The sequence below is a fragment of the Rutilus rutilus genome, assembly GCF_951802725.1.
Source record: "Rutilus rutilus genome assembly, chromosome: 1".
Classification (NCBI taxonomy): domain Eukaryota; kingdom Metazoa; phylum Chordata; class Actinopteri; order Cypriniformes; family Leuciscidae; genus Rutilus; species Rutilus rutilus.
Genome location: NC_140209.1, coordinates 64,600,123 through 64,618,584, shown reverse-complemented (window position 1 = coordinate 64,618,584; position 18,462 = coordinate 64,600,123). Strand labels below are relative to the sequence as shown.

The 18,462-nt window shown below is 39.2% G+C and overlaps 1 protein-coding gene across 1 annotated transcript in view; it reads left to right on the top strand.

The window, feature by feature from the left end:
- Positions 1-18,462, top strand: part of bahcc1a (BAH domain and coiled-coil containing 1a) — a 127,040-nt gene that overhangs the window by 96,983 nt on the left and 11,595 nt on the right. Inside the window, exons 15-23 of the mRNA XM_084415955.1 lie at positions 5,748-5,856; positions 6,521-6,722; positions 7,768-7,956; positions 9,286-9,447; positions 9,917-10,149; positions 11,047-11,127; positions 11,307-11,442; positions 12,260-12,377; positions 13,090-13,165. Coding sequence (XP_084272081.1) covers positions 5,748-5,856; positions 6,521-6,722; positions 7,768-7,956; positions 9,286-9,447; positions 9,917-10,149; positions 11,047-11,127; positions 11,307-11,442; positions 12,260-12,377; positions 13,090-13,165 — 1,306 coding nt within the window. The remainder of the gene's footprint in view (positions 1-5,747; positions 5,857-6,520; positions 6,723-7,767; positions 7,957-9,285; positions 9,448-9,916; positions 10,150-11,046; positions 11,128-11,306; positions 11,443-12,259; positions 12,378-13,089; positions 13,166-18,462) is intronic.

Sequence of the window (18,462 nt, the reverse complement as noted above, 5' to 3'; positions counted from 1 at the left end):
TGCGCACAAGTTTAATTCGCAAACTTTGGATGGAAACGTTGTTTTATTCGCAAATGTTTTATGCAATATTCCAATTTTGCGCATAAGCTAAATTCGCAACTTTGGATGGAAATGTTTTATTTGCAAATGTTTTATGCGATATTCCAATTTTGCACATAAGTTAAGTTCGCAACTTTGGATGGAAACGTTGTTTTATTCGCAAATGTTTTATGCGATATTCCAATTTGCACATAAGTTAAGTTCGCAACTTTGGATGGAAACGTTGTTTTATTCGCAAATGTTTTATGCGATATTCCAATTTTGAGCACAAGTTAAATTCGCAACTTTGGATGGAAACGTTGTTTTAGTCGCAAATGTTTTATGCGATATTCCAATTTGCACATAAGTTAAGTTCGCAACTTTGGATGGAAACGGTGCTTTATTCACAAATGTTTTATGCAATATTCCAATTTTGCGCATAAGTTTAATTCGCAACTTTGGATGGAAACGTTGTTTTATTCGCAAATGTTTTATGCGATATTCCAATTTTGAGCACAAGTTAAATTCGCAACTTTGGATGGAAACATTGTTTTATTCGCAAATGTTTTATGTGATATTACAATTTTGCGCATACGTTAAACTTTGGATGGAAACATATTCACTGCATACTGCAATACATAATTTATTGTATGAAATGTTTATAAACCTTTATAAATATGCACATATAATCTGCTAAGAATGTCATCCAGACAAATTGTGCACACATGTGCACACTAGTCATATCTTTCTGTTTTATAAATTAAAAAAACAACGCTAGAGGGCCGTTCACAGAACGATAACTATAGCGATTAACTATATTTGCGTCCACACCAACGAACGATAAGAGTCGTTTTCAAAATGTGTACAACGTCATTGAACATGTTTTTGCTGTTCTTGTTGCATTTAACCAGCCGATGTCCTCAGCATACTATGTTTCGAGTGAAGCTAGTGTACTCGAGCTAATAATCTAACAGTGAATTTAGCTGACGTGGTCAATATAGTGGAATAAAAACAACACCTAGTCTTTTTCACCGCAACTTCAAAGGAAGCAAGACAATGTTGTCGATACCTGAGGTAACGTTAATACTTCTCACCGTTTATTCGGAGGGAATGAACGATTGTTTTCCATATCCATTTTCTTGAAAAGGAGCTTGACTTGTCAAACACTGGTGGATTTTTTTGGACCTCAGCGTTAGCTTCTCCGCAATGTCGTCTGTCATTTTAAATGCACAAGCCCTTAAATTAGAATGGATTCTGATTGGCTGTCAGTGTTTTATCGTTCGACAGCTGGGAAAACAAATCGTTCTGAAAGTGATCCCATCGATATCGTTCTTCTATATCGTTATCGTTAAAGCTGTGGTGTGAACTCTGCTATTCTTTAATACTGAGAGTGATTTTAAGAACTATATATTTATCGTTATCTTTATCGCTATTGTACTTGGTGTGAACGGGCCTTTATACAATTTTCTGAAGAAAGTGTGCCTGGTGTTGTGCATGGTTGTCATGGCGTTGCTGTGCAGTTGCTAAGGTGTCGGGAGTGGTTGTTAGGCGTGGTTACTGTGTGATATCTGGTCTCTAGGTCCCTTCTTCAATGTTATTCAGTGGGGTTCATCCGTCTGTGAGGTGAACATTATCATTATAGCTGTGGTGTGAACTCTGCTAGCGATTTTTAGAACTATATCTTTATCGTCCTTGGTGTGAACGGGCCTCAAATCTCTGTACCCTCCGTGGTACACAAACCACTCTGTTGGGAATCACTGGTTAACTGGAATCAGATTCAGAGCCTGAATCCTTAAAGTCCTTTCAATCCTCATAGCTAATTGTGCTGTTTTGGTTTGTTGTATGATATTATATGTTGTCATTACAGTGTGACACTGCATTGCATAATGAGATGGTATTAGCAGACGTTCAGTGTTTTCTCTGGTCAAGACATTGTCATTTGCTGCTTTTCATTTGGCCTCTTGTGATTGAGGGCAGTGGGTCAGTATAACTCTAGCTCACATCCTGTGTGTGTGTGTGTGTCTGACATTGTGTCTGTGCTTCAAATCCCTTACAATGTGTGTGTGTGTTCGAGAGAGCTCTGTTTAATTAGCCGCCTTGAGCGCGCACCAAGGGGAGGGTCCGTGTCATGTTGTGTTTGTCAGTTGGTTGCGCGGTGCGGTCTACCTCACGGGGAAACAACACACACTCCGTTGCTGCCTCTGTCCCCTTGCCTGTCAATCACACAAACACCAACATATACACACTCTATTCTTGTGTGCGCACACACACACACACACACCCTAGTATATTAGCGTCAGTAGACACAGATGCACTCCCAGCACAAAACGCAGCTGATCTGATTTCGTCCCGCAAGGAGAGAAAAATCGCAAGAGATCTCTTTAATTTCCCAAGACACCAATGAGTTCAAATGAAGATCAAATGGAGACGTTGACTTTTCCTGGGGAAAAAGACCCCGGTAATTTCTTGAGTTTGAGAAGATCTCTAAACGATGTCCCAAAGTGAGTTCAGCATCGGATATATCTCAACATGGACTTAATAATTTCTCATTAAATTCTGTAGAGACAGAATTATCCCAGCAATGCTTTGTGATACTCTCACTCTTAAGGTCCTTGCGCACTGAGTCCGAAATTTTCCTATGCAGGTTTTTCGTACGCGTCATCCTTAAAATTCGTCACGCACAGAAACCTTGAACACTGAGTCCGATGCGTATTAATGAATCCGTTGCGAATCTCAGAACAATACAAAATGGAGTCTTCAAGCAGTGAGGATGATTTTGTTGTCGTCTCTCTTCTTAAAAAGAGAAAAATAAAGAGGAAATATTGGGTCCATCCAAACCTGAGATTGCGTAGAGAGGAAGGAGAGTTCGCTGCGGGATTATCCCGAGAGATTCAGAGTTTACTTCAGGATGTCAGTGGCTCAGTTTGATGCTTTGCTAGCGATACTGGAGCCACATATTAAACCAAGACCACCAGTTTCCGTGAACCAATTGATCCTGAAGAGTTCTGGATTTTGGCGTTCGCTTGTACGGTGGCTCTGAATGGTCAAAACACCTCTCAAAATGCTTGCTACGGATGCGGAAAATGCAGAAAATCGAACCCGATGCAAAGTTTCGTAGGCAGTGTGTAAACGTGATTGACACAACATGAGGTCGTATTTGTTTTTTAACGTGTGAGAATTTCGGACGAGAATTTGCAAGGACCTTTACGCCGTGTGCTAGTATGTTCAGTCGTGTGTCCAAGTTTCCATTGACGAGATTACGTCGTTTGTTTGCACTCACAAGATTTTACACCAATGCAGTGCATGTTCACACCAAGGACAGTCACAATAACGATAACTAGTTTTGATGATCGTCATAATTCTGTAAGAATAGGAAAGTCCAAACCTCAACTATGGCGACATCGAGGAATGACATTCTTGGAATCGCTTTCAGAATGATTTTAACAGCCAATCTGAATCCACTCGACTCAAAAGAGCTCAAGCTTTTAAAAACGGCAGACGACTTATAATAGCGTACGCACGATAAACAGAACATTTCCGTCAGTTGGTATGGATGCTAACGTAGTTATCTTTAATAGTCACTGTTCTTGGTGTGAGGCAGAGTTGAAACACAACTGAGATCTCCCATTATGTCTCCTGAGCTTTTAAAAAAGCAACCTCAGAGCTAAACAGCGTTTTTTCCCCCTGGGATTACATAAGCAGAAGCACATTACAGCAAACAAAATCTCAATTAGGTTTGCAGCCTCTCCAGAGATGTCTAACAGCGATTAAACGGCTCGTGTGAGTGACGGCACACTAGCGCTCGGCTCTTTTGCTGGAGGATGGAGGGGAATCTTTTGTCCTCTGTGCCGTCGGTCTTGCGTTCGGTCTGTCGGGCAGGTTTCCAGGGAAATTCAAGGGCATTCGCTCCGAGCCTGCGTTCAGAGCCTCGCTGATATGGAAATACAACTGCAAGGGCTCTGATATTCACAGAGAACAATAGCGTCAAACATGCAGTGCCCTCAAATGGCTCGCTCTGTCTTTTCAAAGCAACCGGCCCCTTTCTGTAGCAGGAATCTCCCCTGATAATTCACACTGGGCTTTTTTTATCCGGCAACTGCCCGTGAACAGTGGCGGGGATGGCTGTCTGATCACAGTTCCTCGAGCGTTGAGGTGTGGAAACAATGCTTTCACTGTTTCAATACTCATCAGACGAAGAGCAGGCAGCGATGTGTTCTGATCTCTTCTTGTTTCCTCATTTCAAACCGACACTGCCTGAGTTATAGGGGCGTTTCAGTCATGAATGACTCTGAGTATCGGTGACCCTGGACCACAAAACCAGTCACATGGGTCAATTTTTTGCAATTGAGATTTATACATTACATGAAAGCTGAATAAATAAGCTTTCCATTGATGTGTGGTTTGTTAGGATAGGACAATATTTGGCCGAGATACAACTATTATGAAGATCTGGAATCTGAGGGAGCAAAAAAATCTAAAGATGGAGAAAATCTCCTTTAAAGTTGTTCATTTATGTTGGCGATTGTGCTGCATTCACTCACAAAAATACATGTTTTATATATTTACGGTAGGAAATTTACAAAATATCTTCATGGAACATGATCTTTACTTAATATCCTCATGATTTTTGGCATAAAAGAAATTCGATAAATTTGACCTGTACAATGTATTGTTGGCTATTGCCACAAATATACCCATTACACTCGTGACCCAGGGTCACATTTTAAGTGAACAATTCGCCCTCTCTTGTATTTTTTTGTTTGTTTGCTGAAGTCTCCTGTGAAGCACCTGACTTCAAAACTGATTATTGCACACGCACACAGCAATATAATGTGCTTTCTGAAGGAGAATCTAATTGGTTGGACCTGCTGAGCAAATACACCCATCACTGAATGAGACTGTTTTAAATCTAAATGATTTTCGCTGAACGAATTGGGACATTTTTGTGGCCGTGGATCTTTTGGCTGAACGATAGAGGCCATGAATTATTAATTCGGGCTATGTTCAGACTGTGAGTCCAAATCCGATTTTTGTTCATTTCCAAACTTGAAATCTGATCAGAATTAGCTAATGTGAACAGCATGAAATGCGATTTTTTTTATTTTGTATTTTTTTACAAATCCATTTCAAGCTACATCCATATGTGGTTTGAAATCCTATTCAAATCGCATTTCTGGAAACCCGTTTCAGTCTGACCGCTCTGATCGGATTTCGCATTGGTTTTATGTGACTTTCTCGCGCCACGTAAAATGCAAACGTCAGACGTTGTTATAGGAAAGTCGCTGCCGAAAGTTCGTTGAAGCGAAGCCGTGTTGTTTTAAAGTGTCAGACAAGCAGAAAAGACCAGATTCCAATCGGACACACGAACAATCGGATTTGGACTGACAGTGTGAACGTAGCCTCAGTTTAACACAGAAAGAAAATGGCTGAAGAATTATCCAAATTTGTGTATGCTGTTGTTAAAATGCAAGCTCAAAAGCTGTCAAAAAAAAAAAAAAAAAAAACCGTTTGTTGTCATTTGTGGAGAAAATCAGTTTTACTAAAGGATAATAAGACTTGATTTGGTCACAAAACACTTTTGAACAAATATACTGAGCGAATGATTCAATGACACAAAAAGACACTGCGGTAATGACGTAACGAATGTGAATAAATGGATTACGGGAAGAATCTCCAGTGTGACTGATTGGCGCTATCTGTAACAGCCTCTTCTGTTGTTTGATTGACAGGTTGGTGGGGGCGGGGCTAAGTCCACTAGCAGAGGAGCACCGGGGAGACTCTCAGAAGAAGAAGAAAAAACTGTCCAATCGAGGGTTTGGCCGTCTCAGCTCTTCACAGGTCAGTCCTCGAAACATGAGCGTCTTTGTCCTTTCTTCTCTTGCTCCCATAGGATTGATTTGGAGATGTGAACCAGGGTTTGAAATGAACACCAAATGCGGGTAAAAATCAACTGTGGCGGGTAACGCTGTCACATCACGAGCCAATTTGGCGTGTTACTTATTATGTTTACTCACTTTGCTGGGGAAGTTCGTGTAAGCCAAATCTGCCAGATTTAGCGCAAATACTCGTGAATCATCATGATATATTAAATACAGCGTATTGCGCAGAATCTGCTCATATCTGGCTTACTTGAACACACACGTCACTACGCAACAAATAGCGGCACGCTTGTTCATTTGCATTGAAGCAATAGAGAAGATTAAAGAGTATTTGGTGAACAGAAAAGACATTGTTAATTTCCAACATCCTACATTTGTTTGATGTTTTTTGTACTGTATTGATCTTTCCACTTAAAACACATTTTTGGTGAAAAGGATGAAAGAGGAAGGGATGAGATGCTTTTGTTTGAATAAGAAATTAAGTAGCCAAATTGGCCGGTGAGTGAAAAAGTTCATTTCAAACCCTGATGTGAACAGTGTGATTTTTCGGGATCAAAAAGTAGCCCAGAACAAGTCTTGATGTTGGTCTCAAAATGTCTACCTCTCTTATTGCTCTCTCTTAGATGAAGTCACAGTGTTATAGGAAGAATAGCACCCTTGATCAACAAATAACTCATCTCAAGCAGAAGGTCTCCGGCGGACGACACACATCCGGAGCCGCTTCCAGGGACCCAGAGTTTTCCTTGTCCTCTAAGTATAGTAACTCTAAGAGAGATTCCTCACAGCTGGGCGGAGCCAACGAGTCCGAGAGCCTGAGCGATACAGGTGAAACACATCTTCAGTGATGGCCCTGTGTCATATCATGTGTCATATCATGTGTCATGTGGCTTTAACAGACAAAGCTAAGGTTATGTAACTATGAAGAACAAAATATCACCATCCCAGAATATCAGGATAACATTTCAAAAATAGAAGTCAGTACAATCTTCATTTGTATTGTAAATTTTTTTTGTCATTTAGAATTTACAGCTTAGACAAAATTTAGTCGATACCGATAACCGATAATTCTTTATATTTGAAAGCCGATAACCGATATATTGGTCGATAAATCTAAATCCAAGTTTTTATATACTTTTTGAGAGCCTGATTACATCATTAAAATCCATGTCCCAAACACACAATTATAATGTTCTATAATTAATTCTATGTTAATTTTATGTAGCCGATATGACAAACTTGTGTTGCACTGAACCGTATTTTCCTTTCTCTAAGTGATTCCAATCATATTTCAAGCAATTCAAAACCATCATGTTGAACAGTGCGCATCTGAAGAGTCTCAGCTGAAGGAAATAACACATTATTTATCGGCTTTAATATATCGGCCAAATTTTCTTATCAGACCGATAACGACAACATTAAAAATGCACATATATCGGCCGATACCGATATGGTGGCCGATATATCGTGCATCCCTACTTGAAATCATCTTAAAAATGCAACATCACTCCACAAGATGACAAAAGTGATGAAGTCTATCTGTCAGAATAACCAAAATACACACTCTTAAGGTGATGATACACAGGGCAACTTTTTGAGCAATGTTGCTGGGCAATGTTGCCATCAACGGGCAACCAAATGAGACACAGGGCCCACGACCTATCTAAATTATCCAGATAGAAATGTATTGCCCATTTCCAATAAGAAAGTGCCCTAGCAACAATTGCTCGGCAAGATTGCCCAGCAACATTGCCCAAAAAGTTGCCCTGTGTATCATCACCTTTAGTATAGAAACTGTCTGCCTGTTTTGTTTTCAGATATAGTATAAAGTTGCGTATTCATGGAAGTGGTTGTGTGTTGCGCTCTTTCCCAGCCACGAGTGGGGACAGCGGGACACAGGAGTGCTGGAAGAGGCACGAGCCTGTGGCGGTGAAGAGGGAAAGGAAGAAAAGTCCTGGATCAGCAGCTTGTGTGCCAGGGTCCAGGATCCCGCAGGCCAGGGGACCGGGAGTGGACGAGGACGGAGAGACGTCTCCTCTGGAGAGCGAGTCCTCTGAGCAAGGTGAGAGTCTGCCAGACCGTCTCATCTTGGAAAAGAAAGAAAAGCTTAGGCTCTGTTTACACACAGTCTGGTATTAAGATGCGTTCTGGTCGATCGGATCACAAGTGGATAAAGGAGACACATTCCCGTTTACACCTGGTGTTTTATTCCGTCTCTTTTGTCCACTTTCAAACACTTCTGTCCTGATCTCTTCGAGGGGAGGGTCGAATTTACATATGAACGCGTCCAGAGACGACGGGAAAAACACACGGAGAGCATCAGCTTTAGTTTCTGCTCTGACAGACACAAGAGTGTGTGTTAGAAATCAGGAATGATGAGAGAACATTGTGCTTGGTACATTTTTCATCTTGTAAACAAACTTGGTTCTTCAGTTGTCAAAGTTTAAACCCCGTCTGGCTAGAGCTCTTCCCATAATGTTCACGCATTAGGTCAGTAGACGGACAGTAGATTGTCTTTTACGGTGGTTCGATCACATGAGCGTTTACACTATGAAAACAATCCAGTCAAATGTGTTTTCAATTTCCTCTGGAAGTGGGAACAAGCTCAAAACGTTTTAGACCCCATTTACACCAGTATTTGGCGTTGTCCACTTGTGATCCGATCGACCAAAACGCAAATCTTCCAAATGTTTCACAATTAATCAACAATCAGTCTGTGTGTCACCGTCTGTCTCTCTTTTTTTCTTTCTCTCTCACACAAATGCAGTTCATCTCTTGAATATTTCTTAATTGAGTGCATGTGCTCAGTGAGATAAGTTGGTAGTAAATGAGAGATGTGTGTGTGTACGTGGGGGGAAGCATTTATATGTGTGTTAGTCTAGTCTTTTTGTGTGGTCTACTTTGTTTGGTCCACTTAGAGAGGAAAACCAACATGTAAAGCAACCCAATAAATCTTAATGTGTGATTTATATGAAATAGTTAATACCACAATAATAGCCTGGCATGGAAAAGCCTAGATTCTCGAACAGTTGCAAAAATGTAATGAAGTTTTAGGAAAATGTGTGCAGACTATGTGATCATAATTTCTGTCAGTAAACGTTTTAAATATCAATTACTTCGCTGATGGAAATCCAGCAGAATATGAAGTCGTTCTCATGGATGTCTAGTTGGCTTGCTACTTCAGCGCTTCAGAAACCCTGACGGCATCACTACAACTCCTTATTTCATATGGTGTACGAATGTTTGCACGGGAAGATTTCCAAATCAGATCAAGATGTAGTTGCACTGCAACCATTTCTTTATAGTGATTCCAATATATTATGTTTGGATATTTATAAATATTGAAGTCAGATGTGAACCGCCACACTGAAATGCCATTTTCACGAAACAGAGGAAGACGAGGAGGAAGGCAGTTACGCCAGCGAGGAGGGCCACGAGATCAAGGTCTCGGCGTTGAGGGATCTCTCGGTCACAGGCCCGTCCCCTTTCTCTGTGGTCAAACTGGAAGCCAATCAGAAGGCGAAGATTAAGCGGGAACGACAAGAACTTTATGGTAAAGGCCATCAAAAAGCCCAGTGATACACACACCTCAGCGGTGTTTTTGGTGTCACTTTATTTTGATGGTCCCTTTAACACATGCTGTTGACTATAAGTATCGTTGCATCTACATGTCTACTAACTCTCATTAGAGTATTGGTAGAGTATAGGTAGAGTATAGGTAGAGTATAGGTAGAGCATAGGTAGAGTATAGGTAGAGTATAGGTAGAGTATAGGTAGAGTATAGGTAGAGCATAGGTAGAGCATAGGTAGAGCATAGGTAGAGCATAGGTAGAGCATAGGTAGAGTATAGGTAGAGTATAGGTAGAGTATAGGTAGAGTATTGGTAGAGTATAGGTAGAGTATAGGTAGAGTATTGGTAGAGTATAGGTAGAGTATAGGTAGAAAAGGGACCATCAAAATAAAGTGTTACCGTGTTTTTATTTATTTATTCTAACTCTTTCTATTTCGTGAAACCCGTTCAGGATCTCAGTTTCGTGCCGTGACAGAAGGGGACGTGAAGGTGAAGCGACGGGCCCCCTGTCGAGCCGTGCCCGTCCCCAAACCTCTCGGGGTCAGGAGGAGGCCAGGGAGGCCCAGACTGCAGGACAAACACTGGCCGGGTCACTACAGAAAGACTGGCGGCTTTCTCTCGTTTCCCAGCAGCAGCGAGAGGTTGAAGAGAGCCACGAGAAAGAGCTCCGTGCTCAGAGCGACGGTGAGCAGCGACGACAGGACTGTGAGATGAAGAATGTGTGCACACTTATGCGTCTCACAGATCTTCAGCTCGTTTAAACAAACATGGGTTGCACTTTATTTTAAGGTGTCATTGTTACAGTGTAATTATACATTTAAGTACTGAGTAATATTAAGCAGCTACATGTACTTACTATAGGGTTAGGGTAGGATTAGGGTTTGGTTGAGAGTTAGATGCATGTAATTATGCATAATTTACTGTTATTACTATGGTAAGTACATGTAACAAGGACACTTAAATAAAGTGTTACCAAAAAAAACCTATAAAGAACAGTTCAGATTCAGGCATTTTATTTCTTAATGCATTGCAGAGCTATTCAGTTGTCAAGCATATAAATTCAATTGATTTTAATAACTTTAAGGCACTTGAAATATGCGCCTATCTCTAGGAAATGTATCGCATCAATAATAGGTCAGATGATCAAAATTAGGTTACACTTTATTTTAAGGTGCCATTGTTACAGTGTAATTATATATTTAAGTACTGAGTATTATTAATTATTAACATGTACTTACTATAGGGTTAGGGTAGGATTTTTGATGTAATTATACATAATTTACTGTTATTACTATGGTAAGTACATGTAACATATGTAACACGGACACTGTAAAATAAAGTGTTACCCAAAATTAAGTGATTTGGAACCAATTCGAGGCACAAAAGACTTAATCAGGACATCTTTAGATTTAACACATTTTGTTTGCTACATATTTCGTATACTTCCATTAATGAAATTTCATAGTTTTAAAGACTTGACTTGTGCTGGGGAAAATACTGATTACAAACAAATAGGTGTTTTCAGACTTGCTGCACACAGTTGAACTCTGCAACTAATGCTTGAAATTCTGGTTGTTGTAGAGGAGAAGTTTCTTGTCGGCCGAGGGCCAGTCTGCAGACAGCGATGATAACAGCAGTACCCGCAGAACCAGGCTTCGAGAGGTAAGCATACAGACGCACAAGCTTTCACGCTTGTTGGTACATTTAACACTTGTCTTCTCTTGCTGAGTAAGAAGTAACGTCATGTAAAGGTGATGTTCACACGCTCTGACATGCGAGAAGAGTTTTCGCTGAGCGTGGAGAATGAGCGACTCAGTGCCTGTGCTGTTGGTGTGTTTCAGTCGAAGGGTCGAGCGGTCAGCCGTCTGATGGAGAGTTTCGCGGCGAACGAGGGCTTCCACCTGGGGGAGGACAGTAGCTTCTCTGAGGAGGACGAGGAGAGGAAGAAGGGGGCGTCAAATGGCAGATTTGCTCCAGGTGTGAACCCTCTGTTTAATAAAACTTACGTTAAGAAATGGATACTTGTGTTCAACTTAAAGGATTAGTTCAATTACTAAAGGATTAGTAATTTCCTGATAATTTACTCTCCCCCACGTCATCCAAGATGTTCTTGTCTTTCTTTCTTCAGCCGAAAAGAAATTAGGGTTTTGAGAAAACTTTCCAGGATTTTTCTCCTTATAATGGACTTCAATGGGGTCCAACGGGTTGAAGGTCCAAATGTGAGTTTCAGTGCAGCTTCAAAGTCTCGACACGATCCCGGTCGAGGAATAAGAGTCTTATCTAGACAAACATTGGCCATTTTCTAAACAAATAAACATTTATATACTTTTTAACCACAAATGCTCGTCTTGCATTAGCTCTGTGATGCGCCACACATTACGTAATCACGTTGGAAAGGTCACGCGTGGACGGAAGTACAGATTTAGCGTTTACAAAGTGAACGTGCAAAGACTAAGTCAAACGCCATTTGCAAAATAAATAAATAAATAACTGTTTGGACCTTCAACCCGTTGGACCCCATTGAAGTCACTATATGGTGAAAAATCCTGGAATGTTTTCCTCAAAAACTTTCATTTCTTTTCGACTGAAGAAAGAAAGACATGAACATCTTGGATGACGTGGGGGGGGTGAGAGAAAATTGTCAGGAAATTTTCATTCTGAAGTGAACTAATCCTAAAACTAAGTCGCTTTATGTCGCTTTATCATAACAGGAGACAGGTGGTGTTTGCCATGACATGAAGTCCTCGTTTGTTATGTAAAGCTGTATGTTGAGTTTAAGCTTTTCATCTTTCAGCTCCTCCGAACTGTGTTCTGACCAAAGAGCTTCTGACCGTTGGACTCAAGGTTCTGATCACCAAAGAAGATGAACTACTGTATGCTGCCCGTGTGCAACCCCTGGAGTCGCCCGATGTGTAAGTGTATAACTCACAAACACCCAATAGTCAAAAAATGGCAGCAGCTGCGTTTGTATGAAACGAGAGAATGAGTCCACGATACTGGATGGCATAATTAAAACAACTGTACCCAAAATATTGATTTTAATGAGTTTTAATATTTTATTCGCTCGCCAAACGCAAAACTTCCACGAAGAATAACCGCTCCTAGCAAGCGTAAAGTAGCCCGGATGTGTTTCTGTTTTCAGTGGTTGTTATCTGAGAATAACTTATTGCTTGATGGCTCTATTGACCAATCAGAATCAAGTATTCCACAGAGCCGTGTGATAAAGTACAATATTTAACCAAGGAACGTGCGAGGGGTGGGGGATGTGTAGTAAGTTACTTTGTGAATACTAGTTACGGTTTGTATCGCATCTATCGCAAACTCCTGTTGTTGTTGTTTTGATTAACGTTACTTCAATAGGATAATGCTCACTACCACAGTTAAATGAGCAGTGATCATCTCCCACTGGTTTCCCACAGTCCTTAGTTGCTTGCACAAGTCAACATCACTTCCCTTAAGCCCTGTGTTCAGCAGTAGAAGTGTTGCTGAAGAGAATCAGTCACAGCCAATGAAAGTGAGCCCTCCGTAGGAGTTTGACACGGACGGCCAAGCATTACACACAGCGCTGAAAATAACTCGTTTGTACTCTCTCTCGTCTCTCTCTCTCTCTCTCTCTCTCTCCAGCTACAGTATTGTTATCGACAGGGAACGAGGAAACCGACCCAGAATCTACTCCCTGGAGCAGCTCTTGCAGGAAGCCGTGAGTTTCCCACTTACAGCAAACAAACCTGCCTACGCTTTGAGCTTTGGCCTCTCAGGACACACACACACACACACCACATCCTGCAAAATCCCCTTTTCCATTAAAGAGCAACGCAGAACAATATCTTCTTTCCTGAGATCCCTAAACACAACACAATTTCCTGAAGTTCTGTTTCCAGCACACCTTTTGCTTCAGTTTTCTTCACACCACATCAAGCTCTACCCGTTCACACCTTCTCCACAGACATGACTGCACGTACATGTACACACATTAACGACACACAAGACACTTTACACAAATACGGTACACTTTGGTGACATATTACTTTTTTTTTTTTTTTTTTTATAGCTTTATAGGGACAAATGCCATGGATTATTACATTTTTATATAAAATGAAATTAACCTAGCTTGAAAAGTAGCTAGTTTTAAATACTTAAAATAATGCCCCAAATAATGTCCAACTGATATTAAATTCATTGTAAGAAAACAGTCTAAATAAACTCAATCCATTTGTTATTGTTGTTAACTACATTCCTCAATCTCAATCACTCTTGCTGCTTATTTATTGTAAGAAAAATAAATATTAAAAAAATTATCTTTGAGAAAATGTATTACTAACAAAGGGCCCTAATAATTTAATTTAAACTACATTCACAACACAATAAAAAAATATGTTTTCAACTTAAAAAAGTAAGTGTTCGTGCTGCCTTAAAATTTTAAGTTTAGTCAACTCAAATATCCAAGTTGTCACTTAGTACAACTTCACATTTCAAGTTGACTAAACTTAAAAATTTTAGGCAGCATAAACTTTTTTTAAGTTGGAACAAGAAGTTATGTTTACAGTGAAATGGTTACTTGTTACTCATTCCAGTATAGAGTTTTTCATTATTATCATAACATATTATCTTTACTTGCGTTTAATTCTAGACAATCACTCAAATCAAATTTAGTAACAGGGCTGCAACTAGTGCACACCTCATATAACATTAACATGAAATGCATTTGTTAGGGTGAGATCAATGTTTTAAATACTTAAAATAATGCCCCAAATAATGACTGATATAATAATAAAAAATTGGCCACATTTGTTAGGTGAAAATATGATTTCTCAATGTTCATCCTTTTCAAATTAAATAATTAAAATATATATATGTCCTGCAATTTTCTGGCACAAATGCTTCCTAAGAATGACCCATTCAACATATAGATAATATAACAATAATAACAACCAAACATACAATGTTTAAACCTCTTATAGATGTTCATTGCAAGAAAAGAGTCTAAATAAACTCATTCCTTCTTAACTTAATTAAGTTCTTAACTTTTACAGGTGTTGTTGTTAACTACATTCCTCAATCTCAATCATTCACTCCTACTGCTTATTTATCAAAAGAAAAAGAAATCTCTTTGAAAAAAATGTATTACTAAACAAAGCCTGTATTAATTAAATTTAAACTACATTCACAACACTGTAAAAAAATTCAACTTAAAAAAGTAAGTGTTCATGCTACCTTAATTTTAAGTTTAGTCAACTTGAAATGTGAAATGTGAAGTTGTACTAAGTGACAACTTTATGGAAGCTTGTTTCCGCCACAGAATAAAACATTGTAAAAGATAATTGCGACTTTTTATTTCACAATTGCGAGTTTACATCTCGCAATTCTGACTTTATTTCTCAGAAATGCAAGATATAAAGTCAGAATTGCGAGATATAATCTCGCTATTGTGAGAAAAAAAGTCTGAATTGTGAAATAAAAAGTCAGCAATTACCTTTTTTATTTTTAATTCTGTGGCGGAAACAAGCTTCCATACAACTTGAATATTTGAGTTGACTAAAGCTAAAATTTTAACACTTACTTTTTTAAGTTGAAACAACAATTATTTTTTTTTTATTTTTTTTTACAGTGAAACGGTTACTTGTAACCCATTCTGGTATAGAGTTTTCCATTATTATCATTACATATTATCTTTATTTAAATGTTTATTTCTAGACAATCACACAAATCAAATTTAGTAACAGGACTGCAACTATTGCAAACCTCATATAACATTAACATGAAAGAAATTTGAGAGGGTGAAATCAATGTTTTCAGATGTTTAAGGCTCTCCTTTTACTGACCACTTGTTCTTTTACCCCGTTAATGAAGAGTGCATCCTGTTTAAAATGGGTGAGGAGCATCTGTCACTATTTAGCAGCCAAAACACAGTCCAATCCACCTCCTCCAGACGCCTGCACACACACACACACACATCTTTATTCAGTGAGCACTGGGCCTTTCCAGCACCTTCATATCTTTTTATCACAACATATGAAATCCCACAGAAAACCTCTATAAAATGCCAGGAGGGCAAATTGAATTTTCCCTCAACAGCCACCAGAATAAGTAGCTGTACTCTCAGAGCATTTCAAATGCCATATTTTATAATTGTTGGTGAAATATAGTATGCACATACAGAAAGCTGATAGTTAAACTGTCTTCAGCATTTTGCGCCGTGAGCATTGCATTTTAACACTTTAAAGGGGTGGTATAATGCCCTTTTCACAAGATGTAAAATAAGTATTTGATGTCTCCAGAGTGTGTGTGTGAAGTTTTAGCTCAAAATACCCCACAGATATTTTTTTATAGCATGTTAAAACTGTCACTTTTTGAGGGTGAGTGGAAACGCACCGTTTTTGTGTCTGTCCCTTTAAATGCAAATGAGCTGCTGCTCCCGGCACAGGGGGCGGAGCTACAACAACTTGCACTCACACAGACATTCACTGAAAATTTCAAAAACTTTTAGCCTTTTATGTTCAAATTGGAGTCAGACAATGGAGAGACTCAAGAAGTGACAAGTAGTAGAAGCAACAGGACATTTCTGAATGGTTAGTTGATGAATTTATGTAGCTTATGTGTAGTTATCTTCTAGTCATTGATTAGCATATTCTGTCTGGATAATCTATAAATCGTGTTCAGGCCATTTTGTGTGTAAATGGTTTATGTAAATTTTAGGGTTTGTGATGTCACTGACCCGGGAGGAATGTAGTGTAGTTCCTACCAGCCGTTTGTTGTAGTCCTTAAATAGCGATTTCTGTAAAAGCAAATCTCTCCCTTTGCTTTGAACTTTGAGCGCTGTAACTTTGCAGATGTTTATGCTCAAACAGCAACATTACACACTAACTAAAGTTAGAAAAGTGAAATCATAATCAACCACCCCTTTAAGGGCCTGATTTACTAAACAGGGCAAATTAGCGTGAGAACGCAATTTAAAAAACAGTGCCGTTTTGAGTGTAAAGTTGTCCTCGTGATCCACTGACTTGCACTCAAATAAAAAGATCCTTTCCATAATGACCAACACAATCTACCATTTAGCGTCTCGTTTTTGGGCGGTAAATAATGGCGCAAACACCTGTAAATTGACGAGCACAAACCTTAGTAAACTTAGTAATACTCTCCTCCCATAAATTTTGCGTCTGAAAGGGAAACTCCTACAAATGCATATGCAATAAGGTCAGCTGCAAAAAAAACTTGTGTTCATGCCTTTTCAGTGCTAATTTTTGTCTTTAGTAAATCGTTACGGAATTTTTTTACGCCAAAAGAGGGTTTGCGCTGACCCAAGCTGTTAGTAAATCTGGCACTGAGAGTTGTAGTCCCTCAAAAATGGAAATTCTGTCATCGCTTAGGTGGGAAACCTGCTTGAAAACAGTCATAGCCCACTTTATGGATTGACTGGCGATAAGACTGAGTGTTGAAAACATGTTTCAGAAACTGGGTTCTGTCCCATTCAGCTTTGCTCCATCTAGATGTTTCTGAATGCATTAGCTGTTCTCCCTCAATGTTAGTTTCACAGGTTATAACAACATTGTAGCTAATCTAAGCCAATGGAGTGTAATTATATAGTGTGAACCGCAGTGCATTCCTGGCGTCTGTTCAGTTTAGCTTGTAACCTCTTTCCTTCTGGCTCGTGTGTTTGTGTTGGTAGAGATCAGTGGTGTTGACTCGCTTGTTTTCCACATTTCTAATAACATCTTGCACAAGGATCAGTGGCACAGACACAAAACATTGATATCGGCCGCCGATATAATATCGGCCGATATGGTCATTTTTTTACACATCGGTATCGTTCCGATGTCAAAATATGGCCGATGTGAACAGGCCGATATTTAATGTGTGAAGCTGAAGAGGTTGATGTGAGAGAAATACACATTTCATACAGATGACATAAGCAGAGAACAGTCTGTTTTCTTTCATTTTGAATTGTTCTGTTTAAAAATAGAAGTTTCAAGCTTTCTATATATGTCTCAGGTCTGTGAGGCAGGTAGGTTTCGGTTCATTTATGAGACGCGCTCCAGGTTCACGCGCCGTCGCCTCTGTCCTGATTAAATATTTTCTAGTATATTTACTTTTTATTTATTAAATCCAATTCAATTCGTTGATGAAACATTGATCAAAATTAAGATACAATTAGGTTTCGGTTCATTTATGAGACGCGCTCCAGGTTCACGCGCCGTCGCCTCTGTCCTGATTAAATATTTTCTAGTATATATACTTTTTATTTATTAAATCCAATGCAATTCGTTGATGAAACATTGATCAAAATTAAGATACAATTAATACAAAACGAAATTAAATTTAAAGACAGGCTTTGTGCTTTCTGCTTGAGGTCTCTGTGAAAGTTTTAAAGCAGTTTTTAAGTGCCGAGAGCGCTCACGTCCGTAACATTGTTAATGCAGTCCAGTGCGACTTATGTTTTTTTCCTCCTCATGACACATTTTTGACTGATCGTTTTTTGACTCGTAGATATTTGAATATATTGCTTGATATATGATACCCATTCGAATTTGATTTTTCTCAAAAGTGACAGCGCGTGTGATTTGTGGATTCTGATAAGCGCGAGTGGAGAAACAGGCCTTTATTTATTCATTCTCAGTGTTGAGAAACGTAGCCTTCATGTGTTAATGTGTTAATAATAACTAAAGTAGCCTACCTAATTATGTTACATATTTAGTTTGTATGAAAACTATCGCGTTCGTTACTTATGGATTAAAAAAGTAGGCTACCGGTGCTGCGCGAGCTCTCTCTCACAAACACGGACGCGCACACATAGAGAGAGAAGATAATTGTAAAATAAAAACGGGCTAAGCAGAAAGCACTATTTTTCATGTGTTATTGTGTTAATAATAACTAAAGTAGCCTACCTAATTATGTTACATATTTAGTTTGTATGAAAACTATCGCGTTCGTTACTTATGGATTAAAAAAGTAGGCTACCGGTGCTGCGCGAGCTCTCTCTCACAAACACGGACGCGCGCA